This window comes from Aulonocara sp. 'chitande type north' Nkhata Bay, linkage group LG6, assembly GCF_057382095.1.
Source record: "Aulonocara sp. 'chitande type north' Nkhata Bay isolate Kocher_YH1m ecotype deep benthic linkage group LG6, A_spYH_male_GT1.1, whole genome shotgun sequence".
In the NCBI taxonomy this organism is placed as follows: Eukaryota; Metazoa; Chordata; class Actinopteri; order Cichliformes; family Cichlidae; genus Aulonocara; species Aulonocara sp. 'chitande type north' Nkhata Bay.
This window is the reverse complement of record NC_141349.1, coordinates 32,670,067-32,689,478: the sequence shown is the minus strand read 5'-3', so window position 1 is coordinate 32,689,478 and position 19,412 is coordinate 32,670,067. Positions and strand designations below refer to the sequence as shown.

The window sequence follows — 19,412 nt, the reverse complement described above, 5'->3', positions numbered from 1 at the left end:
TAAAGGTCTTGAAAACATAACTTAGTAATGATGGGCAAAAGGTTAAAGATCTGCAGACATAGCCCAGTTGTCTCTGACCTACTAACACATATCCCATGACCCAGGTGACCTGCAGAGTCTTCAAAGGCATATTTAAGCTTTAGCTTATTTCTGTTTCTTTTTTCTTTTATTCTTTGTTGTTGTTGTTTTTTTTTATAAACTCTTGAATCAAATGTGTATTGCTGTGAGGGAGAGTCATTTAGAGGTGCTACTGAGGTTTTTTGTTTTGTTTTGTTTTTTGATTGGTGCTTGGTCACCTAGTTTAATTCTGTCAGTAACTCTCAGTAAAGTCAAGCGGGGGGGAAAAGTATTTAATCATACATGTGTATGTGATGAGAGTGAAATAAGAAAGTGATGCATTAGTGGGAAGAAGAAGCCATGCTTGTCTGCAAATTTAGGTAAACCTTTTCATGGAAAGGGGACTCATGCTGTTTTCTTCTTTGGCTGTGTCTGACTGTATGAATTCATTACCTCTTAAAGGGAGCACTCGTCCAAAAGTGAGTGCTGAACCCCCATGCCCCCCTGCCAACCCATCAATTGGGTCTACATTTATTATTTTGACCTTTCCTTTCAGGCAGAGGGACATCAAAGTGGATCCTGGACTAGTTCCTCTATGAGGAGATGGAGGTGTCATCCTCACAGTGTGAGAGGCAGACTGTCGGCCTGCGCTGGTTTTGTTGTCAGTGTAGAAGATTCACAGAGTCTGGGTCAACATAATTAAAATGAGAATCATTTAGGATAAAGTCTATGGAGGAAAAAATGTGACAAACCAGGCGTGAAAAAAAAGGTAAAAAATTTCTATAGTTCTCTATTAATAAAAGTGATTCGATTTAAAGTGGCTCCAACTGGCAAATTGATTTAACATTTGTAGTTCGAAGAGAGGAGACTCCACAAAATCAAACGAATTCAAAATTGTATGACTCAGTTGCTGTAAATGCTCAAGGAATTTCAATGGGTTTCTACAATATAACAAAATCAGTCATTTTCATTTGTTAGTTTTTATTATAACAAATCTTAGGTTGAAAATCAGCAATAAATCCTACTTTAAAATTAATTTTGTTTTACAACTAGAGTGGAGCAACAACAACTAGAATTAATACTAATCATGCAAGTTTTCACATAATGTTAGCAGGCGTTTCTGACTTTTATAACTGGAACTGGGTGCTGAGATTTAAATTGTCAAAAACAAACAAAAACAATACCAACAAAAATCAAGCGTAACAAGAAGAATTACAAAAGTTAAAATGATCATTAGTAAATCCTTACATTTGGTATTTTTACAGCAGGCATGAGAAGATTTTTAAGAGGAAAATAAGAAATAAATATTGGGAAAGAAAGCGCAATAAGTTGGCAAACTTATTACTGATGTTGGTGTTCACCAGTGTTTCTTTCTTTTTCCATTGAATTCTTATAGCCATTAAAACTGCACGCAGCATGCAATGTTTCATATAGCAGTATATATACATTTTTACTAATTAACATGCAGACACAATTCTCAGTGCTATGCACACTTTAGTTTTCTCCACCCTGACTGCTGATGTCTGCCCTTCACTGAAAACTCACCTTCCGAAACAAACATCGCTGCCTTCCCACAGAACCGTTAAATCTGTCCTTGCAGTCTTAAAATAGCCAATCTGTCTCTCTACTGCTTAAATTATGGTTCCTCCTCTGCAGTCACTTCCTGTCCTGTAGCAAAATCTTACTTACTTCACTGCACTATAAGCTAGTGTTACTTTTAGATGGACATGGGGACTTTTGTAACAGCCAACACAGAACTATGAATAACAGCATTAGTTAAATGCCTAAACAACAGTAACAGGACTGTTAAGTTGGTGCTTCTTTATCGTTGTTTAGAAATGAAGACCTTTCACATTTAAGACATTTTGTTATATTGAAATAGAAAGTGTAATCTGTTTAGAGTGTCAGTATTGTTGATACTGGAAATATTAGTGATAAATGAATCATTTGTACCGTAAGTGAAAATATATTTTCAAATATTTAATTTTTTACACTTTTTTTTCCCAAGAATAGACAATAAATGTAATTATTGCCATATTCAAAGTTTTATAATAAAATAATAACAAATCGTTTAATAGTCTATGATCAGGAGATACTGCAAACTTATTATCAGGATATATAATAATAATATATTGTAATATATTGTAAAAAGAGGGAGCGAAAACAAAAGAACAACAAAAAAGTGTCATGATTTAAAATGCAATCTCCAAACGTATAAAAGCTAGTAAGACCAATGTCATGTTCTCTGTTCTTCCAACAGATATGTGCATTAAGTCGTCTAAGTTGTCAAACTGAACAATAATGACATTACTATAACTTAGTTTACATTTTGTGTTCTTACAACAGAAAAAAAAAGTATGTTCAGTATCATTTGCGAGAAGTAATCTCGGGGAGGACAGTGCAGTAAACTGTTAAGTTAATAGATGAGAGCAGTTTGGTTACAGATCATTTACCAACAGGGCCATCTAGTGTCAGAGTCGTCACCTCACAGTAAAGTGAGCAAAGACCAATGAGACAAAGACTGTTTGTTCTTTTTTTTTAAGCACCGATAAATCAAACAAAATGAGCCCCAGCAGTTTACGCACTCGGTAAGTACAGTATGATGTATTACTGAGACAGTTGGTGTTCATTATCAACAGATGGCAGCATCACTTTAGTGACAGAAATGATCTGACTGATGCGACAAAGTCTTTGCTCTAAACTGTAAAATTCAGCGAGATGTAAACTCTCTTTTGGAGCAATAATTCAGACAGCAGTTGTTCACTTTTGAACAACAATTTATCATCCTCAAATTAATCTTACAGATTTACTTTATTTTACCAGACTTTTAAAAAATGATGCCCATCATAGCTGTCCTTTTAAGCTATTCTTCTGTAAATTTTTAAGTTATTAATTAAACCACATATGTTCTTTAAGCTGAACTGACCATTTAGAATATACTTCTTTGTGAGAACACACTAGTTTTTAACAACGGAAATACTTTTCAAAGCACTAGGGCATCGAGGTACTTTTCTTTTCAAGACATCACAGCTCTATGTCAGTCTGATAAAATGCTGTTAAATCAGATAATAACTTACTGTTTCAAATGAGATCAAAGAAGGCTAAAGTCTAAAGAAGTAAAACAAATTCAATTAGAGTTCGCCTTATGTTGTTTGAACCATTTTCAGTTTTCATGCAGATGTGGAAAATTCACAAAAGGTGTAACAGCGATTTAACCATTTCTAAGCAAAGGCTTGGTGCTGTTAGGCAAAGCAAAACTTTATTGAGAGTTCTTAAAACCCTTTGCAGTCACTCACTGTGCTTTAAAACATTCATATAAGACACATGTTTAATGTCTAATCATGTTTATTTAAAACATGAAACTTAGTGTAAATTTATCCCCCAAAATGTGTGCTTTTAATTTATTTTAATTTACTCATTTACTCAGCTCATTGATCAACACAAAAATGAACCAGATCAGTAGTTTTTTTTCTAATTTCTTTGCCCCTGCAAAGCTCTTTAAAATTCCTGTAACCCCATAATTAGCATAACATGACATTTTTAATGGTATGTTAAAGCGATTTAGCTGCTGACACCCCCGGCAGGATCCTATCCCAGCTACCACAGGGTGAGACAACCTGGACAGGTCACCAGGCTGACGCAGGGCCATCACAGAGAGACAGACAACCATCATTCACACTCACTTTAATACCTATGGGCAAAACCACCAGTTAACCTATCCCCACTAACTGCATGTCTTTGGACTGTGGGAGGAACCCGGAGTAACCAGAGAGAATCTGCAGAGAACCCACGCAAACGGAGGGAGAACATCTACACAGAAAGGCCCTGGATTTAAACTTAGGAGCATTGTCCTGTGAGGCAACAGTGCTAACCACCGCACCACCATGCTGCCCTAAAATATAAGATGTACAACATAATACACTATACACACATGCCCATAATATTAAGCATTTGTGGTTTCTCAAGAAAAACATTCACTTTTTCACTTCCGCATGATGCTTTCAAATTGACCAATAGATATATGTTTAAATCTAGGTTCTGTAATTTATTCCATGTCCAAGGTGCATAGTAAGAAAACATTTTTTTCTCATCTGTCTTTTAAGCCAGACTTTCTTTGGTTTATGGATTATGTATTTAAAGGATGTATCAGAAAGATAAGAAATGCAGTAATAGAAGTGTCAGTGTCAGTGTATGTAAATACTAAAATAGTAATGAAAACAACTTGTGACAAGAATCCTGCTTAAACATCCATAAATGCACTTTCACTGTAAACTATGATGGCTACAATAAATAAACACGTCTGCATCAGTGAAAGGTTCAATATGGTAAGTTATTTAATTAAAGTATTTGATACACCTTTAGACATATTATAGAAGTTAGTACTAGGAGAGTATTAGAAGTACATGAACTGTATTTTTTCCTTTATGTATGAGACACAAGTCATTGTTTCCTCATCGGCTCCAACAAAGAAAAACACACGTGAAAGTTGTTGGGTGTGTTGTGTGCCAGAGGGACAAGTTTACTCCTTGTAGACCTTGTGTGTCTGATGTCCCATTAAACCTCAAGTGAATTTAAGGCAAAGGTGTTAATAAACAAACTTTAACAAAAACACATGATGCAACCAAATGTCACATGAATGCACAGTGCCTGAATTAAGGAGTCAAATAAGTGATTAAACAGGAACTAATGTCATACATAATATGATAGACATAAAAAATATAGAATTACTTAAGTAGAAATGAGTAAAAACAAAATTTAGGCGATTATAGAGAATTAATTGCATTATTACACTTCAAGTGATCAGGACCAGTGCATGACAAGCTGTGAGCTAAAACTGAGACTGAAGTTTCTAGGACTAAAATTGATGGCATTTTCCACAGGAATAGAGAGTTTTGTTATATTTTACAATCAGCGTTTCCCATTAGCTCAATGCCTTACCTAACAGAAAAATTATACATAATTATAATGGCAACCAAGAGAAGCTGCATCATAGAAAGGGATCAAGGGATTACAGATGACTCTATATAATAGTAAAGGGGGGGTCATAATACTGATGCTTTAATGCAAATGACAATAGCACCAATACATTCTGATACTATAATAGCATATTTCACTCCACAGACTAATAATGGCTTTGTATCATTCATTTATCCCAGTCAGTTATGACAGTGTCACAGTGTGCCAGTATACAGAAGACCAAAAATCAAATCCAGCTATCTTTACTCTTAGTTTTGTGGTTTTATTAATGAATAGTTTATGTGTAAAATGTCTATTCGAACAGTTACTGAGGCCTACAACCACATACAGACATACAACCACAGGGCTGAAGTAAACAGAACTTTTCCTAACAAAACTAATACAGTCCGTTTAAGTTTCCATAAAGCTCATGTTGCACGGTTCCCTGCCTAAATAAAGAGACAAAGAAACAAAAGTTGAGGCTTCTGCAGTCTATCTTAATAATAATAATACCATCCAGGTAGAGACATGAGAATTTCATATCTTCAGTACATAATATTGTTAAATGAATCCAATCGAGATGAGGCCCCAAAACAGTATCGAATGGCACTCATCTTCAAGCCCTCGGGCAGCACTGCATTAAACACAGATGTGTTTCTATAGAAAAACCTTGTAAAACTTTACAATGCAAAGAAAAAAAGGTATAAACAAGATCCAGAAACACTACAGCATGTCTCAGTGAAAAAAGTCCTAGTGCTAATCTGGCTTGTCTGCAGTCCAGATCAGGCACCCACTGAAAATACTGAGTGAATTATAAAGCAAAAAATACAAAAAAGGCCATCATCTCTCATGGACCTTAAAACAATACAAATTAAAAATGTGAGAGCATCGTTGTTTTGGGTCTGCTCCAGATATGAAGTGGTGCAGACAGGATTCCAAGACTTTGTGGAAAGCCTGGCAACCCAGTCTGTGCTCCCATAACTGTTCAGTGTAGCTAAGGTCAGGTGCTGCAAGGAAAAGCCCACAAAAGTCAGCATTTAGACATCTTTGCTCTTCATGTAGTTCTTGTGTAACTTTGAGGTTTGTTTGCGCTCATTTGCTGTTGCTGCGTGATTCTGTTTCTGCAAAGTTTCCAATTGAAGAAGGAGAGCTCCTTCTTATTTAGCTGATTGGTATCAAAACAGCCGCAGACCTTAAAATTCACACCTCCAAGTTTAACTGCTCTATTATTAACCTCTACCCTTCATCATCTTCCATAACACTGATCTAATGCCACAAACCTTAAACTTGGATTCATCTCCACCACTTTTTCCCATAATGACTGTTGAAAGTATTTGACCTACCGGCATCCTCTGAAAAGTTTGCTGCAGACAAAATTTCATATAGTGATCTTCTGACACGCTAAGAAATATCTTCTTTCCCAATAATAAATAAACAGCAAATTTACAAGGCTCTAATGACTAGATCAAAGACATTTGACTTTAATCTAAAAACCACTTTAGTGGAAGAAATTCAACTCAAGGAAATATAACCTGTCGTACAAACACGTAACCAAGGTCAGTGTTGCCAACATGCTCACACTGCTAACCTAGAAATAGATACTTGAATCAGTAAATGATTTGAGTGACTTGGGGAAAAAAACCTATGAAATTCATGGAGGGATGAATCTAGTTGTTTGATTATTAGATTTATTTTTATTTCTAGTTATCCCCCTGAAACACTGATTCCTCACATGGGATATATATCATAAAAATGTTTTAAATGTATTAAATAATGTTGCCTTTATTGTGTTAAGCTGTAAATAATAACCCAATGTCTGCACACGAGGATGTCCTTTTGTAGTATGGAAAAATTAAGTAACAAAGTAATGACTTTCTATTTAAAGATGATGCTTGCTTTTTGATTAATCTGAAATACTTGGAAAAAATGTCAAATGCATCTTAAACAGGAACTCAAGTCTCACAACGTCAAACACTGTCAAAACAGACACATCTGTCAGCAGTGAAGGATGTGACTGCTGACTTATGAATGCTTTGGCTTTACACTTTAATCTGCTTTGAAACTACTTCACAGAACTTAGAAACTTGAATCTTGCATCATACAAATGGGTGATGAAAGGGGGGAGAGAGAAGAAAGGAGCAAGCTGGAAAAAACAAGAGAGGAGTATAGATGAGGAGGAAGAAGAGAGAGGGGGAAGAGAACAGTAGGAGAGAATCGGGGGGCAGGGGACTACTTAGCAGACAGTGATGAAAAGGTTGACTCTGGAGTTGGAAGGGGGGAGTGTCATCAGAGATAAATAAGCTGTACAATGTCTCACAGGGTCAGCAGGTTGCTTGAACTCAGCAGGTCCTCCTTTCTTTATACTGGATGATGGACAGGCAGGACAGAATTGAACTCTGCTACCCTGAGCTTGCGAATCTGTCTTGCAGGGGCTTAACACGTCCTCAGCCTGAGGCTGTCCTCCTCTATACACTGTTCTTGTCTATCTCTGTGCTAACTGTAGCTCTGAATGTGCTGGTTATCATATCCATCTCTCATTTCAGGCAGCTCCACATGCCCACCAATGTCCTCCTGCTCTCTCTGGCCATCTCAGACCTCTTGGTCGGGCTGCTTGTGATGCCAGTGGAAGCAATGCGGTTTATAGAAACCTGCTGGCTGCTGGGAGATCTCATGTGTGCTTTTACTTACATTATCGGTTTCACTCTCACCTCAGCCTCTGTGGGCAACATGGTGCTCATATCAATTGATCGCTACGTAGCTATTTGTTATCCTCTGCAGTACCCCACTAAAATAACTCACAGCAGAGCGGAGCTGTCTGTGACTCTGTGCTGGGCCTGTTCGCTCCTCTACAACGGGATGATCTTAAAGGAGCATCTCAGGCAGCCAAACAGGCATAACACCTGTCACGGTCAGTGTTTGGTGGTGATTAACTATGTCTCTGGAGCAATCGACCTTGTCTTTACTTTCATCGGCCCTTGCTCAGTCATTATCATTCTGTACATGAGAGTATTTGTTGTAGCGGTGTCTCAGGCTCATGCCATGCGGTCTCATATTACAGCTGCTGCAGCTGGTACAGTAAAAATCACCGCAAAGAAATCAGAGAAAAAGGCAGCCAGGACTCTTGGCGTTGTGATATTTGTGTTTTTGATGAGTTTCTGTCCGTATTACTATCCCTCTCTTGCAGGGCAGGACATTTCAAACAGTGCTTCATCTTGGGCTATTGTTTCCTGGATGCTGTACTTCAATTCTTGTCTGAATCCACTGATATATGCTTTTTTCTACCCGTGGTTTAGAAAAGCTATCTGGTTCATTGTCTCCCTGAAGATACTAGAGAAGGGCTCCTCTCAGGCAAATATACTTTAAAATAGCAAATTTATCCTGAACCAAATCAGTCTGTATGAGAGAATGAAACTGCTGATTATTATATGTGGCAGTAGCATAATGGTTTTTAATTATAGACTTATTCAATGAATCAAAGAACATCTGTCACAAAGTCTTATTTCATATGACCCACTGTCTCTAACAAGTATTGTATCCTGTCAGAACTGGAACATATAAGTCATGTATCAATGCATAATGGCAAAAAAGATTTACCCTCCTTACTGCATGAAATCAACAATAATAATTATAATGACTCAGAATCTTTCAGGCTTTTTACTACAGGACTTGTATTTATTCTGTTTAGATTTTTAAGTACTGTGCTCCTTATTACATTATTTTTATTCATTGAGCTTCCCTTTTTAACTTTCAAATTGCTGCTTCATTTCTTTGTGTATTTTTTATATTTCTTGCCATATTGTTCACTGCCCCAAAATTTAAAGGAGCACTTAAAAAACACACAAGATCGTGATGAAACATTTAAATTAAAAATCATTACTGAAATGTATTATGTAATTTGTTGGGGACAAGATAAAGTAACAATGGTTATTGTTGTTTCTTACATCTTTCAGTTTAACAGTTTGTATGCTACAGACTTAAAAAGGGGGTTTAGGAAAGTTGATAAAGGTTTGAAAGAAAGACATCGCCTTAATTTCCTCTCAACCACTGAGCAGCCACTGATCAGTGAAAACTTTCTTATTGTGAACACAGTGAGACACATTTTAAGATGGATTTATGTCATTATCTTCAGCAAATCAGATACTTGTGTATGTTGTACAGCAAAACTAATTTTCAAATCTCCATCACATGTTAGTTAAAATGGGCTATTACTGTAAAATCTTTTATGTCTTAGAATGACATTATTCTCTTAACTTATCTTCTAGTGGAACAGAAAATGTGAATATATATCTAGACAGAAAAAAAATGTTCACAATGAGAAACTTGTTTTGTTTGAGGGGCGGGGGTAGATATTTGTAAAATGCAATACAAATACTACAGTATTGAAACAATCTTTTATTTTGTATGTATAAAAGCAAAAACAATAAAGACATTTATATTATATTAATAAACCATTAAGAAAGACTATTGATGAAGCCTTCATCTCCTGGATTGTGAATGAGGACGTTTCACTTCTGTAATAAAAAGAACAAAGAACATGAGTTTGTTATGTTGTTCTATTCACCTTCCATTTGAATATATGTTTAAATGAATTATAAAACGGCAATCACACATCTTTTTTGCACTCTGTGGTGGGGTGTGGTCTGCGGTGCCGTGCAGGGAGGCCAGACACACCTGCACGGCATCCTTAATCACGCCCGCCTAGTTAAAAACACGGGGACTCAGGGGTTTGGGGGTGTTGTGGTGAGATGTAAATAAAGATGGCTCCGAATGATACTCCGTGGTCCCGCCGTGCCTTATTTACGCCACATTGGTGCCAAAACCCAGGAGGCAGCACGGCGGGTCCGTATCGGAGCCAGGGAATGGAGGAGCTGGCCCAGAGGGTGGCCGAAATGGCGGCCGCCCAGCGGGAGCAGGCGGCGGAGGTGCGTCGCCAGCAGGAAGAGCTGCAGGACCAGTCCGAGCGCCACCGGAAAAGGATTGGGGAGCTGGCGGTACTGCTCTGGGCCTGGGCGCCACCCCCACAGGTGTGTCCCGAGGACAGTGAAGCGGTGGAGGAGCCACGTGAGGCACCTCAGCAGCCGTGCAGGGAGGGCGGACGCACCTGCACGGCATCCTTAATCATGCCCGCCTAGTTAAAAACACGGGGACTCAGGGGTTTGGGGGTGTTGTGGTGAGATGTAAATAAAGATGGCTCCGAATGATACTCCGTGGTCCCGCCGTGCCTTATTCACGCCACACACTCATTTCTATTTTTATCATTCACAGTTCCAGTTGAAGCCGATCAAATGTGCACCAAAGTTTGGGAGTCTCTAACTACTGGAGGTCTAATGTGTCCAGAAACAGCATTTGAGAATAAACAACATATACCAGGGATTTCATGTGGCCAGAAGTCATCACAAGAAGGACAACGTGGCTCCGATTTGCCTTTGAAGTATCTGGCCACACATGGGTTGTGTATTTTTATGCCACATGTAGGATTCTCACAGATTTGGCACTGAAAAAACAAGAGAGACAAAAAAATAATAATTCAGATCAAATACTGTAAGCAAACAAATAATGCTGATGACACATTACAGTAACTGGTCATTTTTTGGATACATTTAACACATATCAGGTTGGACTATCCTTTATCTTAAATGTTTCTCAATTAAAAACATTCCTCAAAGATTTTGGTCCATACTGGCCCCAGATGATTCACTTATGTGGGCTGCATCTTCATTATGCTAGTCTCTATTTCCACTGGTTCTGGTGTGGTAGAGGCCACTTAAATACTGTGAACTCATTAGCACAGTAAAGAAACTGGTCTTATGCTCTTTGTGGTGTGTTATTCAGTCAAAAATGCCCATTAGCCGATTAAAACACTTGCCATTAAAGGAGGAATACAGGAATACAACATGAGTCAACAGGCTGTGGTGTTTAAGTGGTGCTCAGATTACACTAAGAGGCCTAAAGTGTACTCCATTACATCAGTCATGTGCCTACCACCAACAAGGCAGGGTGGAGCCATGCTTTTATGCTTTTAATCTCAAATTATGTTCCAATCATCTGAAACTCATCAGACCAGACAATGTTTTTCCAATCTTACATGGTTCTGGAGTACACTGGTTTTCTGCTGCTGTGGCCAACCTATCCTACATGTTTTGCAGTCAGAGATGCTCATATCTATAACGTGGTTATAATTACTGGGTGATTGTATTACTGTTTCTATCAGCTAGAACCATTCTGACATTATTCTTTGAGCTCTTTGAGCATCAACAAGACAACGTCAATTAGTTAGCACTCACACGATGGCTTTCTTCTTTCCCTGAGCATTCTCTATAAACTCTAAAAAATGTTTTATGTGAAAACCATTTCTGAAATATTCAAATAAACAATGCCACATTTAAAGAGACCTCAGTCCCCGTCCTTCTCCAGCTGACACTTGGGATTTCAGCACGTTTATATGAGTTTCTGCAATTTGGATGGCTGATTAGATATGCTTTATCAAGCAGTTGTGTCCAATACGGTAGGCGGTCAACATTACAGATGATATTTACTTCAATTCTCTCTCAAGATCAATTTTCTCAACAGCAAATGAATATAATATAAACAATAATTTGTAGTAATTGTAATATAAATTATAAATCGTATATGCATGCTAGTCATCTTCATTGTTCGTTTTAAAAATAAAAATTTATATTTTTAAAGTTGAGGTAATATAACCACACCAACCTAATGTTTACAGTTTACAGTGATCATCAGTGCCTAAATTCAAGCGGGTACGAGGGTGATATTACTAAGTGTAAAAAGGGAAACATTTACCTGGAAAGCGATGTTACGACAGATGTGGCACACTTTGATATGGTCTTGATACATTGTGCGAATATAAGGCTCCATCTCTATGATACACCGGGTGGACAAGGTGTATTCGCCCCGTTTCTAGGGTAACAAATAGCACGCAAGTTAAAATGATACTAGCATACTGAAACACATACCCAAAATGTTATTATTATTATTATATTTTTGTTATCATTGAAACAAAGAAATCTTGTTTTGTAAGCTGTAAATGAGAAGGATTGTCTAAATAAACGTTATTTTATTTGTATAATAAAGCCTATAATAATAAACCATAATTAATGACATTTTACGCCTTATTAATAAAGGAAGCAGTATGGGAATGATAAACATAAATGGAGTAATTATATTTGACCTTAATAAGCTGTATGACCTCCTCCTGCTGCATTCCCATTTTAAATATGGTTAATAGGAAGGCAAGTACTTGAAGAAGTACTTCAAGTATCTTGGTGTCCACATCTCCTCAGACCTGACATGGGCTGCCCACATTCAGGTCCAGACCAAAAAGGCTAGGCAGCGCCTGTATCACCTACGACAACTGAGGAAGTTCAGGGTCTCTCCAAAGATCCTCAGGATTTTCTATACAGGCGCTGTGGAGAGCATCCTCACACAGAACATGACATCGTGGTTCGGGAACAGCTGTGTGAAGGACCAAAAAGCTCTCCAGAGAGTGATCCGTACAGCAGAACGCTGCTGCAGGATTGCTCTCCCCCCGCTTCAGGACACCTACACCAGGAGATGCCGGACTAGAGCAGCGCAGATACTGAAGGACCCGTCCCATCCTGGCAACAAACTGTTCCAACTTCTGCAATCTGGTAGAAGGTTCCGCATCTTCCGGGCAAGGACAGAGAGACTCAAGAGGAGCTTCTATCCCCAAGCCATCCGTGCCCTAAACACACACACCCGCCCTCTCACATCATCTATAATTGACTGAGACAGGACTCTCTTCCAGACACTCTAAACCAAGGCACAATGTACATTTCAATTCCTTTAATTTTAAATATGTTTATATTGTCTATCCTGTAAAATAGTCAGATGTCTATTCATATTAATGTACAGAATTCACCTGCTTGCTGCTACTACTGCACATTCACCCAGTGTATATACTATATGTCTGTATATATATATATATATATATAATGTTCTTCCTCTACACCCCCCCCCCAATTTTTGCACATGTCGAGTAGCGTGTCAGGCTACATTTCACTGTGTGTTATACTTGTATAACTATGCATGTGACAAATAAAGAACCTTGAACTTGAACTTGAACTGAAATCATTTTAATAATCCGTTCACAAAAAAGAGGAAGTAGTTTGTGGGAAATAAATAATCAGAATTGTGAAATCCTACTAGAGACGGTGTATTTTACCTCACTGAGCCATTTGTCGTGCACTAATCGGCTCAACAGGTGCTCCGTTTCGCTCTTCTTCATCTTTCTGGTGGTCATGGAGTCTGTGCTGTTCAGAATATCAGTAGAGGAAGCCTTGCCATTCTCAGAGCACACGATGAGGTCCAACTGAATGAGCACAATTCAAGTTGATCATAACATTAGTTTTACTACAAGCCACATTCACCCATTCACACAAATTCATACCATTTCTTCTGTGTCTTTAACATGATATGTTTAGGAATTCCTGATGTAGCAAATATGATACAAAACTTCTTTAAACTTCTTTCTCAACACTCCATTTTCCAAAATTTTGAATTTTCATGGTTTGGGCTTTACAGGGTTAACGACTGCCAATTTAACACACACCAGAATTTGGGGTTCAATACTCTTGTCCAAGGAAACTAACATATGGACAGGAATCACAACCCCAGTCTTCTAAATGGTTGATGTTCTACCTCAAGAGCCACAGTCACACAAATCTGTGTGCAGTAATCTATTCATGACTTCCTACATGATCTTTTGAACAAAAAAATAATGTTGACCACTGTTTATGGATAATGTCACTGATTAGACTGTTACACTGAACTGCAACCTACAAGTTATTAGAGGTGGGAATCACCACACATCCCACGATACGATATTATCACAATACTTAATGCACGATTCGATATTATTGCAATTTTTTTTAAATATTTTGCGATATTCAGATTCTGTACATAAAGGTAAATTTTATCAATATTCATTTTATCTAATATCAAAGTCTCACACTCAGTCTTTCTCTCATTTCAGTCAGTTTTATTGTTGACAAACTGAACGATTTGTATTACAGTCTAGTCCAACTTAACTGAATGCAACCATCTGGTACAATTATAGCTATTCTGAACTATGCAATTTATGAAAACTATGCAGCCCCTTCAGCAACTGAAGAATTTGAAAGTAAATTAAAACAAAATATAATTTTACATTAAATAAAAAAGTTTTAAACTTAATTAAAATAAAACATGTCTTAAATTAAAATAAGTAAACTGTTATGTTTATTGCTGCCAAAAAAAAGTTAAACACATTTGGACAGTGAAGGAATGTCAGGATTCTTGCTCAGAAAAAGGATCAACATGCTCTGAAGTCAGAGCATGTTCCAGTCCACAAAAACTTTTTTTGTAACAAAATATCGATTTCTGCTGTCCCTGTATCGATACATTATTAGCAAACAAAATATCACGATACTACACAGTATCGATTTTTTCCCCCACCCCTACAAGTTATGTTGTTTCAGGGTTTTACATCAATATACCACCAGAGACTTAAAACCCCACCCCAACAAATACCAAAATTTATAGTGGAGGCATCTATAACATGTTGTTTTGCTGTGAATTTAACTCACTGTTTTCCTGAAGAGCTCAAGTTCATTGTCGGCATAATCTGACGACATCCTGGTGATGTCAGTTTCAGCCATGTTCACCTGGATGGGATTAAAGTTAAACTTTAATTAATAATGTATTTCCTTTAATATGATCCTTAAACATGTAAAGTCTTTGCAGCTTGGACACATACTAAACAACAGCCCGACAAGGCAGACCCAATACAAGCATTAAATCACTAACCAAGGCGTAGTACTGCAGACCGTTATTTTCAGACATCCCTTTCCTAATCTGCATGAACATTGGCTGCAGTCTTGAGTTGATAGTATCAATAAAATCTTCCAGCTTGTCGGGTGCATACTGTGCTGCAGAAAAAAAACAAAAACAACAATGTTTGTTAGTCTCCTACAAAAACAAAACAAAACAAGACACATTGTGGTTCTGGTGTCATAATGTGCACATTAAAGGTTGGTGATATAATCTCAAAATTGTATCACAGTATTTAAAGGGAAGTTGTGACAATATTTCTGATGATATAATGGACAATGGACAATATGAAATGGCACAGCCCTAGTGCATACACACACAAAAATATTTTATAATGTCTATATGTTTGGGGAGGGTTGGGCTGAAGGATTTTAATTGGAACATATATACCATCATCTTATTGTACTTCTATCCCAAAATTTGTATTTTACAACTTATTTAATAATTTATATAGCTGCACAGGGTCTGCAGACAGAAATTAGTTAGTAGCTAATTTTGGTACAAGGCGTCTTGTAACACTGCCTTCAAGTGTAATGAGGTTGCTTTTTTGTGTAACAGTAAATCAATAGTAACAGTCTCTTAGTGTAAGAAAATAAGAAATTATTTATTAATAATTAATAAGGGGGTGATACTACTTTTTGTTGCCCTACTTTACACTAGTCTCCAGATACACTATGAGGTGCATTTTGAATTTTCATTCAATTGTTGTTCACATGTATAGGAATTTACTTACTGTGGTGCGTTTCACAGCAGTATTGATAAAGAGCCTTTGCAGCTTGCTCATCGATTACTCCACTGACCATCATGGTCTGAAGAAACCTTCGATGGCTTTCTCCCATCTGTCGTGACATGTCTGTGGGTACAGACAGGTGGTCTTTATATATATAGTTAAATATCTGTAAATCAGACAAAAAAGATGATCATCCCACAACACTTTTGTGCTGGCTAAACGTAAATAATAAACAAATAGATAAATAAGAATGTGATGAAAAAGTGACACTTACTATTTCACTGACACAAAAAGAAGTTATAAAACATCTAAAAGGCACATGTAGACATCTATAAAAACAAACAAACAACAACAACAAAACATAGCAAACTAAATAAGACCAGCGTCCGATCCGACGTTCTGCCAAATTGTTATTCAAACCAAATTCACGGTACTTTCGTATTTCTGTTATAAAGTGTATAAAAAGTGAAATAAGCACTTTCTCTGAGGACTGTTAGCAGATGTTCTTTAAGTTAAAATGCTACAACTATTCCCTCCTGCAAACTCAACAATAGCATCATTTCTGAAACAGTTTCCTCGTCTTTGCCGAACGGCTAACTTACGCTAAAACTACTGATGCTAGCTTTTAGCATCAACTATATAAATATTGTAACTATGACTGAATCTTTTTAGAAAGGTTACGCTAGGTAACGTTACAGCCAGACATTTTGCCAACTTTAACTTAACTATCTGCTGTCTTTTGTCAATCAACGGTTATTGCTAATGGACCCGGTTATTTGCTTGTCCAGTTCTGCAGTTGCTCTAATGTTTAAAAAAAAAATGTAATTCTTTCCAGTTTCATTTAAACATGTTTACCTACTCACCCCCTACCGCTCGCGCCTTCCGTCTTTTCCTCCGGGTTCTCTTCGTCTTTGTAGGTTTTTGTGGTGAATCACTGCCACCTGCTGCTGTGGAGGAACTACTGCGGGACGCCATCCCTGCCACCTCTGTTCATTCAAGCCTGCAGACCTGTTTTTTAGAGCTGTCACAATATCAGTGACCAAATTAACATTACTAAAATTATTCCCTTTACTTTTACAATAGCAATACATAACATGTTAAATGTTAAAAACCTCTAAGTTTGAAATATTATAAAAGTGGCAGCTCCACATAAAATTCTTAATGAATAGATTTAGTATATGGTACATACACATAAGAAAAGCCAGATACACAAAATAATTAATACAGAGACAAACCACATTCATTGAAAAGCAGGAGCTACTGCTAAATAAAGTAACAGCTAAATAAAAAGCAGACTATTAGTGTTTTAGCTCAGACTTACCTCCTCTGACTGGCACCTCTTTCCTAGTCTCTCCCTTTTCTTTCATTCATTTTTTTAATCTAATCGACGTGTTTTAACGTTACCAGGTTGCCATGTCGACAGAGAAATTGCATCTTTGACGTATGCACTTGGGTGCCATGGAAACTGCAGAGAGAACAGAGTCTGTGGTGGTAATCGGTTTACTGATGAAGATGATGTCCACAGCAGGCAAAAGCAACCCACAGGCCAGTGATACCAAACAAAGCAACAAAAAGATTCATGTTATATAAAAGAATGAATAAAAAGAAAAACTGTGTCTCGTTTCATACAGATAATAATGTAAGCAAATTTTCTAATGGTGAAAGTGCATATTGGTACTGAGCGTTAATGTTTTGCGTGTACAGTACTGCACGTCACCACAATATATACGGTAGCAGTGTTGTGCTTTATTTTAATGCCATGAAAAAATTACACCGTATAATCTTTAGTGTAAATTGAATTTTATAAAGTATAGAGTTATACAAGGCTGGCTCAGGTTACCCTGAATCCTTCTTTAGTCACACCACCATAGGATTAGGCTGCTGAGGGCTTCCTACAGAGCACTGAGTGTTTCTTCTTCACTCACCCTTCACTCTCTGAGCTTACACACCACTCTGGATTTAATCATTATTTATTATTACTTGGCTCTCTTCCAGAGTGTGTTTTTTTGTCCCGTCTTCCTCCCATCACCCGCAACTCGTCACGACAGATAGCTGCCTCTTCCTCAGCCTGGTTCTGCTAAAGGTGTCTTCCTGTTCATAACAAGTTTTTCCTTCCCAGTATTGCCAAGAGGCTGTTCACTTAGTGATAATTTGATTGTTGGGGATTTCTCTGTATGTTCATTGAACAAATTCCACATCATGCAGCCCAAGGATACCCTGAGAACCTCTGGCTTTCAGGCAATGCTGGCATGTTAAAAAGAATGTGATCACAGAATTTATTCTAAATGCTTTATTACTCTAACAAATTAAATAAGAACATATAATACAAGGTGTCTCGAGTGTTTGATTACAATATAGCCTATTATTAACATTATTTAAATACAGTATCCAATGTCATTGAGTTTTACTGCAGCATTTAAACTAATATTCCTCAACATTATCCCACATCTTCTGAGGCTTTTCAGCAGAAATTTCAAGTTTGAGGTTTCAGGTGTCAGAAAACAGTTTCTCAGGCGATTATAACTGTGCATATAAGGAAAAAGTGGTGGTCAGTATGTTTACATCAAGAATTTTTTTTTTAAATCAATGTAAAAAGCAAAAGAGGGACTGAAGTATTCAGATTTGAGTTAATGTAGTTTAACCTGCCCTCTGAGTGGAAAAATATTTGCTTTCAGTGCTAAAAACAAGAACCACAAATGCTAATCGTGTTAGCATTGGTTTCAACACGTGACCCTCAATAAGCAGAATTACAATACAGGAACTAACAACTGAAACAGCTCTTACAGTATGTTATGTGGTCTGCTTGGTTCACGTTAACTTTGAATTGGAAACAAATGTATTACAACTTACAGTACATAAATTGAGGGATTATCAGAGTACTGATAGAAAATCTGAAACCTTAACTATGAATGTTTATGTAATGATATTCAGGCTGTGTTTAGGATTTCCTCAAACTGACAGCTTGATTAACAATCAACCACTTTCCACTTTGAAAACACAGTTTACATTTTAACAGCCCAATTAAATGTCTCCTGACCGAACTGTTGAGTCCTTGCTTCTTTTCTTTGTTTTACTCACTGACAGTCATGGCTGTCTTGGACAAATTATCGCTGAAAGTGCACTGGCTGCACAACATCTCCGTAAAGTGTAATGGGATGATTAAGCAAGGACTGATCTCAGAGATGTATGGTACAGACACCAATATTTCAGAATAACTTTTTAAGTGATACTAACTAGCCCACAGCAAAGAAAATGGAAGATTAGGGGCACTGTACTACACAACTTGTACTTTCTTCCAAATTTCTTCACATCTCCAACCTTCCTGATTAAGAACAGGCAAGATTTTATGAGCAACGTGACATAAATCTAAAGAGAAAACAAAGCTTGTTGTAATCACTGCCATGTCAAAACTGGAAAAAAAAGTGCAATAAAATTATCCACAATGTGATGAATCCATAGTAATGTGTCTGGAGCATCTAGGCATGTGCCACTCATCCTCCAAGGTTTGGCCTTCTGTGGTGACTCAACGTTACTCTCACAAGATCCAACTTTAACTGCTTTTTTGTGTTTTGCTTTGTTTTGTTGTGTTGTTTGTTGTTTTTTAAGCTTGGATCAGGACACCATAGGCTTCTTGTTTTAGCCCAGCATTGCAATCAAAATCTTCATGTTTCTCCAAACTGATGAGTGCCCAGTGTGCTTTTCGGCCCCTGTAATACCTTTTTCCTTTTACTTGGCAGCAGTTGGCTGAGAAACACTGAATCTGAGGACCAAAGAAATGGTGAGAGAAGCAGAATGAATAAATGAGAATAAAAAATACAAT

General features: G+C 37.3%; 3 protein-coding genes across 21 annotated transcripts in view; 1 reads left to right on the top strand and 2 right to left on the bottom strand.

Moving 5' to 3' along the window:
- Positions 1 to 7,331: 7,331 nt before the first annotated feature.
- LOC147328180 (trace amine-associated receptor 13c-like) lies at positions 7,332 to 8,656 on the top strand. The gene has a single exon (XM_086297647.1). The coding sequence runs from the start codon at positions 7,381 to 7,383 to the stop codon at positions 8,374 to 8,376; it is 996 nt and encodes a 331-aa protein (XP_086153773.1). The 5' UTR covers positions 7,332 to 7,380; the 3' UTR covers positions 8,377 to 8,656.
- A 736-nt stretch (positions 8,657 to 9,392) lies between these two features.
- On the bottom strand, positions 9,393 to 17,052 carry nsmce1 (NSE1 component of SMC5/6 complex). Of its 18 annotated transcripts, XM_086296362.1 has the most exons (9): positions 16,914 to 17,047; positions 16,456 to 16,613; positions 15,596 to 15,715; positions 14,839 to 14,960; positions 14,619 to 14,696; positions 13,217 to 13,363; positions 11,815 to 11,931; positions 10,381 to 10,507; positions 9,393 to 9,524 (listed from the first exon to the last, which is right to left on the bottom strand). In XM_086296362.1, the coding sequence occupies exons 2-9, from the start codon at positions 16,565 to 16,567 to the stop codon at positions 9,490 to 9,492; spliced, it is 858 nt and encodes a 285-aa protein (XP_086152488.1). In that variant the 5' UTR covers positions 16,568 to 16,613; positions 16,914 to 17,047; the 3' UTR covers positions 9,393 to 9,489. The 18 variants fall into 18 exon arrangements, with proteins under 18 accessions (XP_086152488.1, XP_086152487.1, XP_086152485.1 ...); XM_086296361.1 differs by lacking the exon at positions 9,393 to 9,524 and having other exon boundaries at positions 9,556 to 10,507; positions 16,914 to 17,049; XM_086296359.1 differs by lacking the exons at positions 9,393 to 9,524; positions 10,381 to 10,507; positions 11,815 to 11,931 and adding an exon at positions 11,938 to 12,736 and having other exon boundaries at positions 16,914 to 17,052.
- Positions 17,053 to 17,850: 798 nt separating this feature from the next.
- Positions 17,851 to 19,412, bottom strand: part of vps37a (VPS37A subunit of ESCRT-I) — a 33,262-nt gene continuing 31,700 nt past the window's right edge. For both annotated transcript variants that reach the window (XM_086296358.1, XM_086296357.1), the window contains one exon: positions 17,851 to 19,352. The gene's annotated coding sequence lies outside the window, so the exon portion shown is untranslated. The remainder of the gene's footprint in view (positions 19,353 to 19,412) is intronic.